Raw genomic sequence first — 19,862 nt, 5'->3', positions numbered from 1 at the left:
GTTTCTAATCCGATCAGACATTCTATGCCTTTTAATTTGTGTATTTGAACCATTTATATTTCATGTGATTGTTAATATGGTTTAAAGCTGCCATCTCATTGTTTTCTTTTTTTCCCACAGCTTCTTTGTTTCTTTTTTCCTTTCTGCTTTTTTTTTTAATTCAGTATTTTTTAAGCTTCAGTTTATCTCCTTTGTTGACTTATTGACTGTAAGTCTTCATTTTGTTATTTTAGTGAGTGTTTAGGGCTCATCGTATGCATCTTTAATTTATTCTAGTCTATCTGCAAACAACATTATACCACTTCACTTACAGTTTTAGAATCTTACAACAGTATACTTCCATTTCTTCCTTTCTAGTCTTGATGGTATTATTATCATACACTTTAGTTTAATCCCACACTTTGTTGTTTTGTTTTTGTTTTCACTTGTTAAATAGTTAAGATTTAAATAGTAAGAAAATTTTTTTTATATTTTACGTATATATTTCACATTTTTTATATTCTCCATTATGTATATTTTCATCTGGTATCATTTTCCATCTGCCTGATGGACTTCCTTAACATTTCTTATAGTGCCGTGAGGAAAAATATTTTCATATATGACTATATAAATTTATAAGTTTATATGATGAAGGACGCCAAAACAAAATTTTCAAAACAAAATAAAAGGTTGGGAGGAAATGTTTACAACATATCAGAGTAATAATTACAGCAACATATAATAATACCAGTAACAACAACACCCATTGACTGTGTGCTTTGCTGTGTGCAGACAAGATTCTAAGCACTTTACTGTGCATTTTCTGATAAAATTCTTACAGCAGCTATATGAGGTTTGTACTCTTTAAGGGGCTGATGTCCCTAAGAATCAGTGATCGCCTTAAAGTCAGTAAGAAAAAAATAAGAAGTAGCAATTCTTAGATGAAACATGAATAACATACAAGTAATACTTAGCTTCTCTCCTGAGCAGGAGAATATAAATTGCTACCAGAATAATAATGAATGTTAATCTGTCCAATTGGCAGAAATAAGAAACAGTCATATGAATATTGGCCTGCTATGGAAACAGAATACTCATGAACTGTTGGAAGTATGCATTGGTACAACACTTGGAGTTGCCATTCAGTTTCACCTGTTGACATTTAGAATATGTGTATCCTTTTACCAGATGACTGTCATTTGGAAATCCTTGCTCAAGTATCCAAGGAAAAAGAACTTTTATATATGTTTATGTATACATACGGAGCCCTAGTGGTGCAGCATTGAAGTGCTCAGTTGCTAACCAAAAGGTTGGCATTTCAAACCCACTCAGCGGCTCTGAGGGAGAAAGGTCTGGTGATCTGCCTCTGTAAAGATTACAACCAAGAAAACCTGTGGGGCAGTTCTACTGTGTCTACATGGGATCACCATGAATCAGAATCGACTTGATGGCATGCAGCGACAACAGCATATATACCTATCCGTGTGTACACACGCATCCGTGTATATACAGATGTACATCTGTAGTATGTTTGTAATAGAGAACAGTTGGAGACACCTGACCGTCAGTTGCAGAATGTCAGAATGGATGATGGCTAGCCGTAGAATGAAGCAGCCAGTGAAAAGAATGAGAGTGAACGGAAATAGGCAGTTTGACAGGCTGCTGGTGGGAGATTCTCTGGTGGTAGAACTTCTCTGGTGAGGGGTGTTTTCAAATACGTATCAAAAATTCTCATTCAGACTATATCCCTATTGCCGTATAAGCATAGAAGGAAAAAAGTTGTTGGAAAACGTGCGTAGCAGAGTCCTTTTTTTTTTTCTTTAAGGTTGTATGTACTTAACATATTTGTATGTGCTAGCACAAGATTTGGAAAGAGGCACACTACATTGTTCACAGTGAATTTCCCTGTAAAGGAAGGATTTTAACCTTTTAATTATCTCCATTATTTGAATTTTACAATAACTTTCATAGTAGTTTTGAAAAAAACAGTTTTTAAAACAGATTTATTGGTGATAATTTCCAAGAACATATAGAGAAGGTAACAAAACAAGCAAGACCATTTCTCCCCAAGGGTTTCCAAACCAAATGGGCCAAGGTTTTTCCTTCCTGGACTTAAATAGAATTTTATTTTTAAAGATAAAATGCTGGGCTTACCCTGTATAGCCCAGTAGAAATTAAAGAACTGAACTTTTTCAGACTCTGAGTTCCACAGTAGACCAATGCAGTTAGTAAGCTCCAAGACAAACAGTGGTGTGTGGCATTTATAACCTTTACAAACTCATATTAGCAATTAAGCTGGCATTTGAAATTGTGCAGCCGCATTAAGGCTGTTGCAGTAGGGTGTTGTGTGTTTGAAATTGTGACGAGAGTTAAAGTGCGATTGTGAAATTCCACGCACTAGCTTGGAAAGGGAAACCTGTGGCACGCGCCTACTCGAAAGGTTGACCAGTATGATGCGTTGTTTTTACAAGGGTGTGGAAAGGCTGTTTTTAATCACATGTTCTTGTGTTTTAATATAATCTAATAACAAAATAGAATATGGTGCATCTTTATGAAATAGCTAGTAAAATTGGTTAGCTAAAAAGGTTGAATGGGTAAATTACCTGGAAAGAATATTACAAATTAGAATTTGAGAATCAATTATTAGGGCAGAGCTTCTAGTGGGAAAATAATGTTCCACGTTAGGTCTTCAGCACATTTACCTCAAAGTTTTCCAGGTAAATATTATGGTCTAGGGGTTTTACTCCTCTGTTTTGGTAGTGTTTGTGTTGGGATATTTTTTCTAAAAAATAACTTGAAGCTAATCATATATTTAGTGTGTCATGCAAACTGAATATTTAGTACATAGATCTCTTCACTGTATTAAACACTTGGATACATTACTTTAGTACCAAACCAAAAAACCCGTTGTCATCAAGTCAAGTCTGACTCACAGCGACCCTACAGGACAGACTAGAACTGCCCCATAGGGTTTCCAAGGAGCGGCTGGTGGATTCCAACTGCCGACCTTTGGTTAGCAGATTAACGCTTAACCACTGGGCCACCAAGGCGCCTACTTTAGTGTAGTATACCTTTCTTTCTTTTCCAAATCACCTAGACCTAAAGTGGTACAGTCAGCCCTCCGTGTCCATGGGTTCTGCATCTGCAGATTCAACCAAATGCAAATCAGAAATATTCAAACAAAAAGAAAGTTCCAAAAACAAACCTTGCATTTGCCGCAAGCCCAGCAGTATGCTGAATCCATGCAGATGAAGGAATGTGTAGGCATCCCCTGCTGTAGCCTCCGGCCATCTCACAGATCCTCAGCCTCTCTCCAGCACTCTTGTCTGAGCATTGTTCATTTCATATCTTGTTATTATTCCCTAAATAATACAATATAACAACTATTTACATAGCATTTTCAACGTTTTAGGTGTTATAAGTAATCTAAAGATGATCTTAAAACATTAGAGAAAAATTGAGCAGTAATAAAATTTAAGACCTAAATAAAATTTATTATTTTCTATGTGCATAGCGGGAACCAATATATATTGGAAAATTCCTATAGATAGGAGCCATTATGTACAATCACATTGTTTACAAAAGTTACTTCCGTACCTATCAGAAGTATTTTTACGTGGCATTGTGTTGCTGTAGACAGAGAATGATGATAACAGCACTTTTACTGAGTACCAACTGCGTGCCAGGAATTGTTCTAAGTAATTTCCATGCAGTATTTCATTTCATCTTCACAGCAATTCTCTGATGTAAATAGTCTTGTTACTCAGTTTATAAATGAGATTCTGGGGCTTAGAGAAGAGAGAGGTCAGTAGTCAACTAGCAGAGGATTTTTGCCAAAGGCTGCTGACAAAGGGTGGCCAACAATTTGTTATGATATTGTACATGGAGTCTGATGGTGCAGACAGGTAAGCGCTCTAGCCAAAAGAGTGGTGGTTCAAACTCACCCAGAGGCACCTTGGAGGACAGGCCTTTCAGAATCTGCCTCTGAGAGGTCACAGCCTTGAAAACCCTATGGAGCACAGTTCCGCTCTGAGGTACATGGGTCGCCATGAGTCCGATCGACTGGACGGCGACTCACAGCAGCATGACATGGTACGATAATCGGTGATATCTGGAGGTCTTCTAGTATAATTTCACTGTGTGCATTTACCGCCTTCTCTGTTTCTTGGAAATACAGCACAACTGACACGTACAGCGTGGATGGGTCACAGCAGTAACTAAATGCCGTTTCTTTGTCTTACAGCAACCAGCAGGCCTTCCTACTGGAGAACGTCCCTTGTAACAATGCAAGCTGTGAGGGAGCCCATCGTATGTTTAAAGTCTACTGGGACCTGTCGAACCTGAATCAAATCAGAGACGCCGTGGTTGCTACCTTCTTTGACATTTACGAGGATGTGAGTGCAGAGCTTTAATTTTGGAGTGCTTGAGGGTTTAATTCCCATCCACTCGTCTCGCTTGAGTTTGTGTTTTCACTTTCACCCTGTTTGACCAGAAAACATACATGAGATAATGAAAGCAAATGGGTTAATTAAAGAAAAGCCCTTTTTAATGTTAAAGGCAGAGGGAATTGACACGCCATTGGCTGATCAGTACAGTGAAATATGAAAACACCCCTATCCCGTTCTGCGCTTATTTGGATTAAACCACTGGAGAATCAAGCTCTGAGACCAAATCTGCATGTTCAGCAGTAGAAACAAGCGCAGCCAGCAGATAGTAGACCCGTGAGCTTGTACAAGATCAGAATGAGTTCAGTATTCTTTTAGTATCGCGAGCTCGTTAGTTGCCGTCAAGTCAGCTCTGACCCGTGGCGACCGCGTGTACAACAGCAAAACGTCGCCCAGTCCTGCACCATCTTCACGGTTGTTGGTATGCAGAGTCCGTTGTTGTGGTCACTGTGTGTTTAGAGTGCCTTCCACCCTAGGAGGCCCATCTTCCAGCACCATATCAGATAGTTCTCATATCATGAAGTCCTCCCCTTTGAATCCTACTGTCTAGGCAGAGTTGGTCGTGATCCTTTGGGTTTTTATTGGTAATTTTCAAAAGTAGATTGCCAGCCCTTTCTTCCTAGTCTGGAAGCTCCACTAAAATGTATCCTTCGTGGGTGACCCTGCTGGTATTTGAAATACCAGGAGCATAACTTCCAGCATCACAGCAAAGCGCAAGCCACCACAGTACAGCACGCTGACAGACAGGTGGTGGTACCTGTTGCCACAGATCCTTGTACCAGGGTACCTGGTGAGAAACTCCCAGGGTCCTGTTTCCCCTTTCTAAAGTGAAAGTCAGTTTACGCTCAGAATGTTGGGAACAGAAATAATAACCTTTGAAAAAATGGGTTGAATTCAAGAGTCAGTATGTAACTGTATATTCTTGTAAAAGAGTGGTTATTTTAAAAACTTAGATGCCCATTTGGTTTTGGGTTGCTTTTTTAAGGGGCCAATTCTCAGTTATGTGAATTATCAGGTTCTTGTTTCCTGTCTCTCCTACTGCCACTTCTGACGTTGGTTCACGTCACGTCGGTGCTCCCTGTATAAAAGAATCACCAAGGAAAAAAATCGCCAGTGTGGACCACAAATCAATTTTTAATTTCTGTACATCAAAAGTATCATAAATAAAATTAAAAACTTTTTAAATCTAGGAAATAAACTTGCTATGAAAGCGTCAAATAATCTCCTTAATATAAAAAGGGCTCATATAAATTGATTTAAGTCACTTAAAATTCCCTCTAGAAAAAAAGAACATAGTCAATTTACAGAAAACACAAATGGCTAACATATGAAAAAATTTTGATAAATAATTAACCTCATTAAAGAGGCAAAGGAAAGGAATCTTAAATGAACACACCTTTTTGATGGGGGCAGGGCAATCATAGAATTTTCCCCTATTTTAGAACAACAACAAAAAAAAAACCCTTTAATATGCAATAGTGGCAAGCAACAGATTAAAAGATCTTTGCCTGATAATTGGAAACGATTTGGCAGTCCGTAGCACAGGCCTTTGAAAAGTCATGCAGATATGACTGGAAGGAAATACACTGAAGGCTAACAGTTATCTCAGACTGCAAGTGTTCTTTATTTTGTTTGTATTTTATTATTCAAAGTTGTATAAATTTTTTTTTAAAAACCATAATGAGTTGGAATCGACTTGATGGCAGCAGGTTTGGGTTTTGGGTTAATCTTTTTTTAAACATCAGGTTGAATAAATAAAGTTTGCATTTACCTGATAAATGTACCATACATTTTAATGATCATTTTCAAGTCAGTCTAGCAGATTATTCTTATCATTTTAATTTTTGTTTTTTCTAGGGTATCCTGGACATCGTGGTCCTGAGTAAAGGGTATACAAAGAATGATTTTGCCATCCATACACTGAAAAATAACTTTGAAGCAGATGCATATTTTGTTAAAGTCATTGGTGAGTATTTCTTTGGTACATTTTCTTATTAAATAACCAGTTGCTATGAAGTCATTTCTGGCTCATGGTAACCCCACGTGTGTCAGAGTAGGACTGTGCTTCACAGGATTTTCAGTGACTGATTTTTCAGAAGTAGATCACCAGGCCTTTCTTCTGAGCTGCTTCTAGGTGGACTCGAACCACAAACCTTTCAGTTAGCCACCAAACTCATGAACCATTTGCACACCCAGGGACTCCCATTAACGTTATTTTTGTATCCCCTCTCTCGCTGTCTTTCTCTTTCTCTCTCTCTCTCTGTCTGATACGTATCTTCCAAACAGCAAGGACACACTACTGCATAACCTGCATGCAACCCTCCAGATCAGGAAATCAGCATCAGTACACTGCTGTCCTGTACTACACAAACCCTGATCACATTTCAGTAGCAGTCCCAGCAAGGTCTCTTTGTTCTTTCTTGCCCTGGATCCTGTCCATGAATACCTTCTGCAGTTTGTTTTCATGTCTCTTCAGACTTCTGAAACAGTCCGTTTCCAATTTTCCTATCTTTATCAGTTTAAAAGACTAGCGGGCCTTACATCCTGTGGGACGACCCTACGTTTCCTCACTACCCTGCTCAGGCCATGCGTTCTTTGCAGAAATTCCCCTGCCTGGAGTTGCAGGACTGAGGCAGTGCAAGTCTCGGAGGCACATAGTGTTGACCTGCCCCCTCCCTGTGATGGCAGCCGTCATCCCCTGGTCGTGTCGGGGACCTCCAGGTTTCCCCACCTTACACTTGCCGTTTTCCCCGTACTTGATTAGTGTTTTGCGAGGAGATATTTTGATAGTATTTTACTATCCTTTTCCTCAGCAAATTTCTGTCTGCCAACCTACCTGGAGTCCATTGACAACTTCTGCATGAATCCACCTTCTGTGTGATGGTTGCCAGATGGTGATTTCTCTACTTCAATCATTCTGTCTGCATTTATTGGTTGACATTCTACTGTAAGAATGGTTGTTCACTTCTCCTTTGTTTTTATATATTCATTTTTTTTTATTTTAATTTTATGGTGGTAAAATATATGTATAATGAAAAGTTGGCCATTTTATCCATTTTTAAGTGTACAATTCTCTGACATTAATTACATTGACCATGTTGTGCTACCACCACCACTGTCCATTTCCAAAGGTTTATATCACCCCAAATAGAAACTCAGTGCCCCTTTAGCAATAACGCCCATTCCCTCCTCCCTCCCACGCCAACAACTACTAGTAAACTTTGGTTTCTATGCACTTACCTAGTCTATGTATTTTGTATAAATGGGATTATACAGTATTTGTCCTTTTGTGTCTGACTTAATTCACTCATCATAATGTTTTCAAGGTATATGTTTATTTTGTCAGTATAGATTCATGGATTCATATTTATTCGATGGGTTGTAATACATCACTGTCATTCAATTTGATGCTCACATTGTTCCCTGCAGGGCAGTAGGAGGGAGCTCCTTCAGGCTGGTTCCTGTGTGATTTTGACATGTTCTCTGACACAGCAAGATACTCCAGGCTCACCTTGTAGTTCTCTTGCCCCAACCTTGGAATCAGACATTTCTCCAGGAGACTCTGGTTCCTTTTAGTAGAAGATGATGTTTAAAAGCCAAGTTCTGGTGCTCAGTGTGCTGTGTGCTACTGGGCTGTCCTTTCTTCAGGGCTCACTCAATGTACAGAACTAGGAAATACAGGTATGGATTCACACACATGTACACACCTGTAACTATTTTTATATCTGTGTATGTTCGTGTTGTTGTTGTGGTTAGGTGCCATCGAGTCGGTTCCGACTCACAGTGACCCCGTGTACTACAGAAGGAAACACTGCCTGGTCCTGCACCATCCTCACAATCGTTGCTATGCTTCAGCCCACTGTTGAAGCCACTGTGTCAAGCCATCTTGTTGAGGGTCTTCCTCTTTTTCACTGACCCTCTACTTTTCCAAGCATGATGTCCTTCTCCAGGGACTGATCCCCCCTGCTAACCTGTCAAAAGTATGTGAGACGTAGTCTCGCCATCCTTGCTTCTAAACAGCATTCTGGCTGTACTTCTTCCAAGACAGATTTGTTCCTTCTTTTGACAGTCCATGGTATATTCAGTATTCTTTGCCAGCACCATAATTCAAAGGCATCAATTCTTCTTCGATCTTCCTTAGTCATTTTCCAGCTTTCGCATGCATATGAGGCAATTGAAGACACCATGGCTTGGGTCAGGCACACCTTAGTCTACAAAGTGACATCTTTGATTTTTAACACTTTCAAGAGCTCTTTTGCAGCATATTTGCCCAATGCAGTGCGTTGCTTGATTTCTTGACTGTTGCTTCCATGGGTGTTGATTGTGGATCCAAGTAAAATGAAATCCTTGACAACTTCAGTCTTTTCTCCGTTTATCATGATGTTGCTTATTGGTCCAGTTGTGAGGATTTTTGTTTTCTTTATGTTGAGGTGTAATCAATCCATACTGAAGACTGTAGTCTTGAATCTTCATTAGTAAGTGCTTCAAGTCCTCCTCACTTTCAGCAAGCAAGATTATGTCATCTACATAACACGGGTTGTTAATGAGTCTTCCTCCAATCCTGATGCCCTATTCTTCCTTATATAGTCTAGCTTCTCAGATTATTTGCTCAGCATACAGATTAAATAAGTATGTACACTAGGACAACCTAATATAGTTAATTTAATTGAAACAAAGGACTGATGAAGTGAGAGTTTGGAATTTGATCTCTGTCTTAGGCATCTAGTGCTGCTGTAACAGAAATACCACAAGTGGATGGCTTTAACAAAGAGAAATTTATTCTCTAACAGTCTAGTAGGCTACAAGTCCAAATTCAAGGCATCAGCTCTAGGGGAATGCTTTCTCTCTCTGTTGACTCTGAAGGAAGGTCCTTGTTATCAATCTTTCTCTGGTCGAGGCACTTCTCAGGTGCAGGGAGATAGGATTTACAACACATAGGAAAATCACATTGTATGACAAAATGGTGGACAACCACACAATACTGGGAATCCTGGCTTAGCCAAGTTGACAGATATTTTTGGGTGACACAATTCAATCCATGACAATCTCTTATGGATAAGTTACTAAGTCCAGTGCAGCCATTTGACTGATAGAAGCTTTTGTTTATAAGTTTTGTTCTACAAAAGCCGTATCATCTCTAGGAAGAAAACGTTTCAAAACATCTGCCCTGTGACTTGGGTCATTCAGATCATCCTCGTTTGTGAAGGACAGCACTGTTATTCCCCATTTATTTTAATGCAACATCTAATCTCCTTTCCTCCCTCTTTCCGTTTGTTCCGGGTTCTTTGAGAAACACCCTGAAATGTAGATTTGTTTGTGTCACTTAAATTAGCATCTCTCTCCCCTACTACACTGTGACAGTGTAGGCAACTGGAGGGTAGTGTCTGTTACCTTTGATTCTCTGGTACCCAGCACTCGGCCTGGCGCATAGGAGACACCCAGGAAATATACGTCGAACAAGTGCCAGCCACTTTTTGAGGCATGGATTGTCTGTCCTAACTTAAGAGTTTTCCTTCTCCTTTAGACCAGTAAGCACTTGATGCCTCTCACCCCATATTCTGTCTCTAGGAAGACTTCCACCCAAAGATAAAAGTCTAGGGCAGGCCCAGTGCCCACCTTTACCCATTTCCTTCCCTCAGGTACACCGTGAGTCAACAGTTCTTTCTTAGAAAAGAAGATTGAACCCTCGTGAATGAGCTCCCCTTTCCTTGTTCACGTTACCCCGTCTACTCATCTTTCAGATTCTCTGTGATGAGAAAGCCTCGCTTACGTAATTTTCTAGGCTTTACAATATGACAGATGTGCAGAAGGGGTAACATGCACTTAATAAAATGGGCTTCTCTCTCGTTACCTAGTGGGATGGTGTAAAATAACCCTGGGAGAATGTTGTTTCTTTCCAATACGGTTAACAGTTAACAGTTCTCCTTCGGAGTGTAGCTTTCTTTCTGTGCAACAAGACAGCAGTAGGGTTTGTTTCCTGGATTAGAGTCTTGCCAGTGTACTTTAAAGGAACTGTTTTATTAAGTTTCAAGCCTTTGAAAGACACACTGATTTATTACTTATTTCTTTAAGAATCTTCATCTGAACGTGGTATGTCTGTGTGCATATCTGTATGGATTGAGATGGATGTGTTCCAGAACAGATGTTAGGTATTGAGGAGGAAAGAAAGAGTCAAATGAAAGAGATATTAACTTGTATGTTGTTAGGACAAATTCAGTTCTCCCGGCACTCTGCATGTTCTTTTATTCAAGGCTTAAAACCACTTTTATACTGAAAGTTCTTTGTTGTGTGCTCTTAAAAAAAGAATGTGATTGAATTTTCTATATTTGTCACAGATTTGCTAACTAGTGTGAAGGCATGTGATGCTGTTGCTTTCCATTTTGAATCTGGAGGCTATTTCTTCGGCAGAGGTTCTTAGTCTTGGGAAGTAGAAATAAATCAGAGCATAGGATTTTCTAACAGTGATAAGAGATTTAGAACAAAATGTATTTTTCCCAGTTGAAATAATAACAATAAAATGCTCCAGAGAGAAAGCAGTTGTCAGTGTGATCCTCCTTGGTAGGAGGGTCAGTGAAAAAGAGGACGACCTTCAACGAGATGAATTGACACAGTTGGACAATGGGCTCGAGCATAACAACGCTCATGAGGATGGCGCGGGATGGGGCCGTGTTTCGTTCTGTGGTACACGGGGTCGCTACGAGTCAGAACTGACTGCACGGCACCTAACAACAACGGTCTGAAACAGAAGCTTCACGTTTATTATTCGTTATTTATTATTGGTCATGATTAATCATTGGCCACGTCGGAAAATGCAGACATATTATTTAGGGTCCTTAGTCCCTCATAGGGTTGCTATGGGTTGGAACCAACTCGATGGCACCGAACACCAGCACTCCCTCCTTGGTGTTTATCTGTTCATTTATATTTTTTGAAGTTAAAAAAACAAAACCAAGATACCTGAGAGATGGGAAAGGCCTCAGAAGGCATCTTACCCAAATCCAGCCTGATGCAGCATCTCAGCCAGCTTCTGCATGAACACCTTACAGTGAGGGAGAGTACGTCTTCTTGGAAAGCAGTACAAACTTACTTTATTCATTAGTTTAGTTGTTAGAAAACTTAACTCTACTTCAGAGTCAAAGTGTGTGTGTTTTTACTTCTGTGTCTTAATAGGGAGCCTTGGTGGCACAAAAGGTTGGCAGTTGGAATCCACCAGCCACTCCTTGGAAACCGTATGGGACAGTTCTACTCTGTGCTACAGGGTCTCTATGAGTAAGAATCGACTCGAGAGCTGTGGGTTTGTTTGTTTTTTTTTTTTAAATATATTAATGGAGTCCCTGGCTGGTGCAAACAGTTAATGCACTCCACTGCTAACCAAAAGGTTGAAAGTTTGAGTCCACCCAGAGCCACCTCCAAAGAAAGGCCTGGCAATCTACTTCTGGAAAATCACAGATCTACTCTGACACATGTGGGGTTGCCAGGAGTTGGAGTCGACTCCAGGGCAGCTGGTATGTATTGCTACTAATGTTTACCATAAAATAGGCCCTTGAATATTTACGGAATAAAAAACAATTAGTCCTAGAAAGATTTATCGCCGTTTATATCCAAAAAGCAGACCATGAATTATAACTACAGTAATAGAATACCTATAAACATACTGTGTTCCCACTCAGGAAAAAGTAGACTTCTTGTTTCTTTTAAATAGTGAGAGAAACTGCTTGAGAATGAAGTGAGATGCCTGAGGTTTTTCTTTAAAGTAATCCTGGGAAGTGAGATATGGATGATAGATGGAATGAGATTATCCATGTGCCATTGACGATGCTGAAGTTGTGTGAAGCGTGCAGGGAGCTCATTATTGTTCCTTCTGATTTTGTATATGTTTGAAAATTTTCATGGTAAAAAGTTAAAAACCCATTGCTCTCCAGTCGATTCTATTCCGTCTCATAGCGATCTTATAGGACAGAGTAGAACTTCCCCATAGGGTTTCCAAGGAGCGGCTGGTGGATTCGGACTGCCGACCTTTTGGTTAGCAGCTGAGCTCTTAACCACTGCACCACCGGAGCTCCAAAAAGTTAAAACAAAACCAAAAACCCCAGGAGACTCTTGAGAACCTCTAACCTGGAGAGTTTAAGAATCTCTTGCCTGTGACTTCACAGCCTGTATCGGGTGGCACTGCTTCCTGGGAAAAAGCGTCTCCCGGCGTGGATTGCTGACAGCTGGAGATAACCATTTGGTGTGGGAGGCTTTGGTTTTAGAAAACAGAACAACTTTGCATTAAAAATGTTAACAAATATTAATAATGTACTCTACAGAAAGGTCATGGGAAAGAAGATACCAATTTAAAGCAATCATTTGGGAAAAACTAACCCTCTAGTCGTTTTGAGATGCCCTTCCCCTCTTTGCTTTATTAGTCGTTGTTTGCCTTGTCAGACACTAGTCTGTGATTACCCTTTCACAGCCGTCTACAATGTCCACAGTGGATTTTGCTCTAAAATTATTTTGTTACTCTGATGCTCTAACTAGCCTATACGAAATACGACTGCATTAAATTAGGGAGATGTGGGTACTTCTGCCCTTATAGGTGGTTAGGGAAAGGTTCCCAGGACACCACGTCCACAGAACACCCTCCGAGCTCGTGTGTGGAGACAGGGACCCGTGCATTGCAGACTGCAGTCTTGAGTCGGGGCTAGTTCCTCTCTCGAATTTTCTCTTATTCCTGTCAGCTACATTTAGAGTTCTACATCCTAGTTCTGTTCCACTAGTACTTAACTGGAGGAGCCCTGTGGGTGCCGTGGTTAAACACTCGACTGCTACCCGAAAGGTCGATGGTTCAAAACCCGCAAGCCGCCCTGTGGGAGAAAGATGTGGCAGTCAGCTCCCGTAAAGATTACAGCCCTGGAAACCCTATGGGGCAGTTGTACTCTGTCCTGTAGGGTCACAATGAGTCAGAATTGACCGAATGGCAATGGGGAATACTTCACTGAAGTTTCTAACAAGCATATTAACCTGTATTTCCTGGGCACTTTTAAAAATGTACCATTGTGTTCACCCTTACTCCCCAAACAAAATGAAACCTTTAGAAAGCTTTATCCCCTTGCCTGCCTCCAGACTTCGTGGAAATAATGCTTAGGTGTATTTCTGTATGATTAAATTTGTTTTACCTTTTGTACCTTCTGTTTTAAAACCCTCTTCTTAACAATGCCCAGCCATATTATCAGTGATTATTTAAACTTAGTTTTATCGCCACTGTTTTTCTCGTACTCCACATCTTTCTCTTTCTTCGTTCTAATTCCCGTTTCTTTTGGAGTACTTCCTCAAGTTACTTTCAGTAAGTTGTTTACAGGCTAGCATATTTTCTGAGTACTTGTGTGTTGTAAAAGATCCTTCTCTTGCCCTTACATAGCAATGCTCATGTTGCTCAGGTAATTATGTGAGCATTGATCCACTCCTTACAGAGAGCACGGCAGTCTCTCAGTTCTCTCTCCAGCACACACTCCAGTTTCGGGGAGATCATTTACACGATCGCTCAGCTTGAGCCTTCCTCCTTTACGTGGCTGTTTTTCTTCACATTCCTGAGAATTTTTCTCTGCTCATGTTTCTGAAAAACATCAGTGTTGGTAGGTAATGGGGGTGGAAAAAGTCATTATGTTCGCTCTACAGTCTTGCCCAGCAGACAGTTGCCACTGCTTCCTTTCTGCCCTCCCTATGCAGGAGCTCCTTGGGGGCTCAGCCTGGGGGCGACCACCCGGTGGAAGCCATGTTCGAGCAAGATGGTAGCTGTGGATGTCCCCAGACAACACAACAGAAGTAGCCCCTTGAAGGGGAACACTGCAACCCCCACCCGGTGAGGGGCACTAGCTAGGAACGCTCTCACAGTCCCTGACTTGCTCACTTCTCTGGCCTCACCTGGGAGATCGTCACGCTCAGAGTTTTAACAGAGTTGGGGTTTCCAGTGGGAAGGAGAGAAAGGGAGTTACGGGTAGGCAGAGCTTATTAGACAGTCTCATGCTTTTCTGGACGTTTTTATATTATTTCACCCTATGGATTTGGAAGTTTGTTTTTTTAGCTACACTCTTAAGTTATTTAGGGAACTGCCTAGAAGAACAAGCAAATCTTCCACTTTATTTAGTTAGCAAGGCCCACTGTCTGGTTGTCTAGTGCGCTATAACAGAAATACCACAAGTGGGTAGCTTTCACAAACAAAGTTATTTTCTCACAGTTTAGGAGACCAGAAGTCCAAATTCAGGGTGCCGGCTCTAGGGGAAGGCTTTCTCTCTGTCAGCTCTGGGGGAAGGTCCTTGTCTTTTCAACGTCTCTTCCTTGGCAGTCTTCATGTGGCTTGGCATCTGTCTTCCCCCCATCTCTGCCTGCTTGTTTTTGCTTGCTTAATCTGCTTTTTTATATCTCAAAAGAGACTGATATAAGACACACCCTACACTAATATTGCCTCATTAGCATAACAAAGATACCTATTTCCAAATGAGACTGTAACCACAGATATAGGGGTTAGGATTTACAGCACAGAGTTTTGGGCGGCAGAAATGGATCCGCAACACTCACCAAGCGACAGATGGGAGCTATCCCCTCTCTAAGCCTCTGGCCCAGAGCCCGGAGTCCCTCAGTTCCCCTTTTTAACCAGCCCTACCGTGGCTTGCCCTTGTTCTCAGCCGCTGCTGCCCAGGGATTAGAGGTTGTCCAGTGGTCTGTCAGGTACCCACGCACCCTGCCCCACTGACTCTCTGACCTGGTCAGCACTATTCGGCTCTTTTCTCAGTCTTTTTCACCAACTTAATATCCTTCCAAATTTTCTCAAAATGTCTGCCATTGATGACTACACATTTTATTTTTATATTTGTTTTTGATCATTAAAGTGAGATTTAGGGAATTAAGGGAGACAAATGTGTTGCATTTGAAATTGTTTACTATGAAGTTGTTTGAAACATTTACCTAGAGCTAAATATGTTTTTAAAGGTTAAGCCTCTCCTGAATTTATCACAAATTTTAACAATTAATTTATATGTATAAAAATTTATGTATTTATATATATATACATGTATACATATATAAAAATTGTGTATGTATGAAACATATACCTACCACATCTAATATTTAATATGTTTGTATGTGTACTGAACAGGATCAAAATTACTTAAGGCATCACTCACTTTTTGCTTAATATGTTTCTTTAAGTTTTTTGCCATGAGCATGTGATTTATGTAATTAAGAAAAAATAATGAATGAAAGGTAGGTGACTGTCTTGGTTATCTAGTCCTGCTCTAACAGAAATACCACAAGTCGATGGCTTTAACAAAGGGAAATTTATTCTCTCATAGTTTAGGGGGCTAGAAGTGCATGTTTAGGGTTCCAGCTCCAGGGAAAGGCTTTCTCTCTCTGTCAGCTGTGGGGGAAGGTCCTTGTCATCAGTCTTCCCCTGGTCTAGTAGCCCCTCAGCACAGGGACCCTGGGTCCAAAGGACGCATTCTGCTGTAGGCATTGCTTTCTTGGTGGTATGAGGTCTCCCTGTCTCTCCGCTCACTTCTCTCTTTTATATCTCAAAAGAGATTGATTTAAAACAAAACCTAATCTTGTAGATTGAGTCCTGCTTTATTAACACAACTGCCTCTAATCCTGCCTCATTAACATCATAGATGCAGGATTTACAACACATAGGAAAATTATATCAGATCACAAAATGGTGGACAGTCACACAATACTGGGAATCATGGCCTAGCCACGTTGACACACATCTTGAGGGGACACAGTTCAGTCCATGACACTGATCAATAGAAGGGAAAGAATCTTCCCATTTAGGGCCTAAAGAAATTTGTCTGAATGGCCTGAATAGCTAGTGGGAGCCTCTTGATTTCACACTTGTAGGCAAAGCTTGACGTACTGGTAGAAAGAATATGATACTTGTTTTGTATTTGTGTGTTTTAAAGAAACAAAAATTTAAAGACGTTTTCAGAGAATGAATTTGAGCCATCACGCATAATCCAGTCAAGGATTTTTCATTTTAAACACTACTAAAACCATCATACAGTATTGACCTTTACAGCTTTAACTTTATTAAACTCCTCCCCCCACCCCACTGCACATCAGTTTGGTATTATAGTATTTATGAATGGTTATTGGTGGGTTTTTGTTTTGGTTTTAGCATTTGTGTAAAGTAACTAATGTAAACTGAATCACAAAGCTAGAGAGACTCAGTTTTTATACTTCAAATACCTTTACGAATACATGGGCTATATATAACGTATAATGTGGTTTGACATGAAATGATAAGATACTGAGAATTATCATTTTGAAGGAAACTTATGGATTTCATATCCCATTAGCCATGTTTTAAACTAATTTTATCTACTAATAAGGAATGCTTCACATAGCTCTTTCAGTATTTTAATTATTAATTTTCATTTTATTCTGTGAATAAGGTATCTTCTGTAAATAATTTCAATCTTATATATTACATTAATCTTTTCTAAAGGACTTTGGTTATAAAAGTCCAGGGGTATTAGAAATTGGTTTTAAAAACAAAAGGGCATTATAAAGTGTTATAATAAATCTGTATAGAATTTAGTAATACGATCATAAATACTAATAACATAATTTAAATATTTATAAGATGGTTTAAAAATCTTTAAACTTCTAGAAATTAGACTGTGGTTTATCAGCTAGTTAATTAGAAAACATTTATTGATACCTGAAATGAGCAACAGAGAGAGACGAACAGAAAACCAAACAAACCAAAACAGCCCTTACCTTCAAGAGGCTTCCAGTGGCGAACAGCACAAATGGTAGAAGTAGGAAGTGTACACAAATATCTGTCCTTGTAAATTCCCGTACCCAAACACAGTACGCGGTACTGGGGAAGCCAGCACAGCTTACGTAAGGCAAGGTCATGGAAGCTCCTTCTACACATCCAGACTCCCTGAGGGACCAAATTGCTGGGCTCAGGGCTGTGGGGACCATGGTCTCCGGGAACATCTAACTCAACTGGCATAACATAGTTTATAAAGAAAATGTTCTACATTCTACCTTGATGAGTAGCATCTGGGGTCTTGAAAGCCTGTGAGTGGTCATCTAAGATATTTGACTGGTCTCAAAGATACTCCACTGATCTCACCCCTTCGGGAGCAAGGGAAAATGAAGAAAACAAGATACAAGGGAAAGATTAGTCCAGAGGATAAATGGACCACAACTATCACAGCCTCCACCAGACTGAGTCCAGTACATCTAGATGGTGTCCGGCTACCACCACCCCTGCTCTGACAGGGATCACAACAGAGGGTCCTGGACAGAGCTGGAGAAGAATGTAGAACAAATTCTAACTCACAAAAAAAGACCAGACTTACTGGCCTGACAGAGACTGGAGAAACCCCTAGAGTATGGCCCCCAGACACCCTTAGCTCAGTAATGAAGTCACTCCTGAGGTTCACCGTTCAGCCAAAGATTAGACAGCCCTGTAAAACAAAACGAGACTAATGGGGCACAGCAGTCCAGGGACAAGGACTAGAAGGCAGGAGCTGACAGGAAAGCTGTTAATAGGGAACCCAAGTTTGAGAAGGGAGAGTGTTGACATGTCGTGGGGTTGTTAACCAATGTCATAAGACAATGTGTGTACTGTTTAATGAGAAACAGTTCTCTAAACCTTCATCTACAGTACAATAAAAAATAAATAAAATAAAAAGAATTCCCTTACCATATGGGCCCTTTTGGCACACCGTCTTAATCATTGAAGTTGCTTAAGGAAAATCAGTGTTACTTCACTTCTAGCCATTTACATTTGTCTCAAAATTATATTTGTCCCACTTCTAGAAAGGGGGCTTTTGCTATAATAATGGTAAATTCAGTCTTGGAACGTTTAATAGTGTGGAGTTTTTTTTCTGACTAAAGCATAAATGATGAAATTTTTATTCTGATATCACTGGGGAAATTACATTCTTGCACTGATTTAATACACTCCTGGTACTTTTTACTTGTTCGTAAGCTTGACATTACGGAGCCTTAAAATGGTAATTTCAGGGTGACATTTGTGGAAACCCCACCCCAGTCTACCCTTTTACTTTTCTGATATGCAGGAGAACATTAAAGCGTGATTTCTTTTTTTATGGGTAAGGTTAAGGTTTGGTATTTGTTTTATTTTCTGATTACAAAATTTAAGAAACTGATATTTTTAAAATCCTGGAATCCTGATTTACAGAATCTAGAATTTAAAAAAACAACAGAAGCTAATGTTGATTGTTTTTCATGTGTCAGGCCCTCTCCCAGGTGGATTAGTGGTTGCTTAGGCTGGGGGGATGAGATGACTCAGGGGTGATAGCTGAAGGGTACAGAGTTTCTTTCTGAGGTGCTGAAATGTTCCAAGACTGACTGCAGAAATGGTTTCACAACTCTGCAGATGTGCTAAAAACCACTGAACTAACTATGCATTTGAAATGAGTGAATGCTATGCTGTGTGAATAGATCTCAATAAATCTTTTTATTACAATGTGTGTATGCATATACACACACATACACATGCCCGTGTGAATGCAGGTTTGGAAACAGTTCTGTTTATTAGCACCGCCCTGTCGCTGTGCTCCTCTGTGTCCCCCACACTGCACATCGTTGCTTGGCTTTTAAGTAATAGTCTTTTTTTTTTTTTTTCTGTGAGGATCTGTCCATTTTTTTAGCAAGCATTTATTGATATCAACAGGAGTCTTTCTGCTTGTGCATGTCGGACAGCTAAGGAATGGTGAAGAGTACTTCCGACTCGAATGTTGAATGGAATGATGTGTACGCTCAGATTTTTAAGGTCTAAGAAGGCTCTGTGAAGATGATAGGTGAGCACCCAGATCCTGAAAGATGGAGAAGATTCAGACTGAGCACGATTGGCCGTGCTTTAACACTCCAGGTGGGAGGCCCTGATCAGAGAAAGAAGAGCAGGTAGTTGGAAGTGGAGAGTGGCTTGCCTTCCTGCTGTGGAATATGAAGAAGAGAGAATACTGATGAATGGACATCTGTGGCCAAGAGAAGATTTTGTCAGTGACCCAGTAACTGCAATAACTGTTTAAATTCTTCATCAGAGAGAGGCCATGATGAAATGTGTACATTAAGAAGATGAATTTTGCAGCAGTGTTCAGAGGCAAAAAATAGATGCTCATAATTAAAGAGGCCAGTCCCAGGGTGACCAGCTTGGATTATCTTCATCTAGGTGTGAGCTGACAAGACAGTAGGAGGAAGGTTGCAGCAGCGGGTATGCAGAGAAGTTAAAAGTATGGATCGTGGTGAATTTTTACATATGTATTCCCCCTTGTAACCACATCCAGATCAAGGTGAAATATTTCCAGTACCCCAGAAGTTTCCCTCATGCCCCTCTACCTCGTCAATACCCCTGCAAAGGTATAACCCCTCTTCTGACCTCGTCAATACCCCTGCAAAGGTATAACCCGTCTTCTGACC

The 19,862-nt window shown here is 40.3% G+C and overlaps 1 protein-coding gene across 1 annotated transcript in view; it reads left to right on the top strand.

Annotated features, from left to right (window-relative positions):
• ITFG1 (integrin alpha FG-GAP repeat containing 1) overlaps positions 1 to 19,862 on the top strand; it is a 202,474-nt gene that overhangs the window by 134,961 nt on the left and 47,651 nt on the right. Inside the window, exons 11-12 of the mRNA XM_012554181.2 lie at positions 4,223 to 4,373; positions 6,282 to 6,390. Of these exons, the coding sequence (XP_012409635.1) occupies positions 4,223 to 4,373; positions 6,282 to 6,390 (260 nt within the window). The remainder of the gene's footprint in view (positions 1 to 4,222; positions 4,374 to 6,281; positions 6,391 to 19,862) is intronic.

The sequence above is a fragment of the Trichechus manatus genome, unplaced genomic scaffold (assembly GCF_000243295.1).
Source record: "Trichechus manatus latirostris isolate Lorelei unplaced genomic scaffold, TriManLat1.0 scaffold00014, whole genome shotgun sequence".
In the NCBI taxonomy this organism is placed as follows: domain Eukaryota; kingdom Metazoa; phylum Chordata; class Mammalia; order Sirenia; family Trichechidae; genus Trichechus; species Trichechus manatus.
Note: the sequence above shows the minus strand (reverse complement) of the source record. Positions and strands in the feature narration are given on the sequence as shown.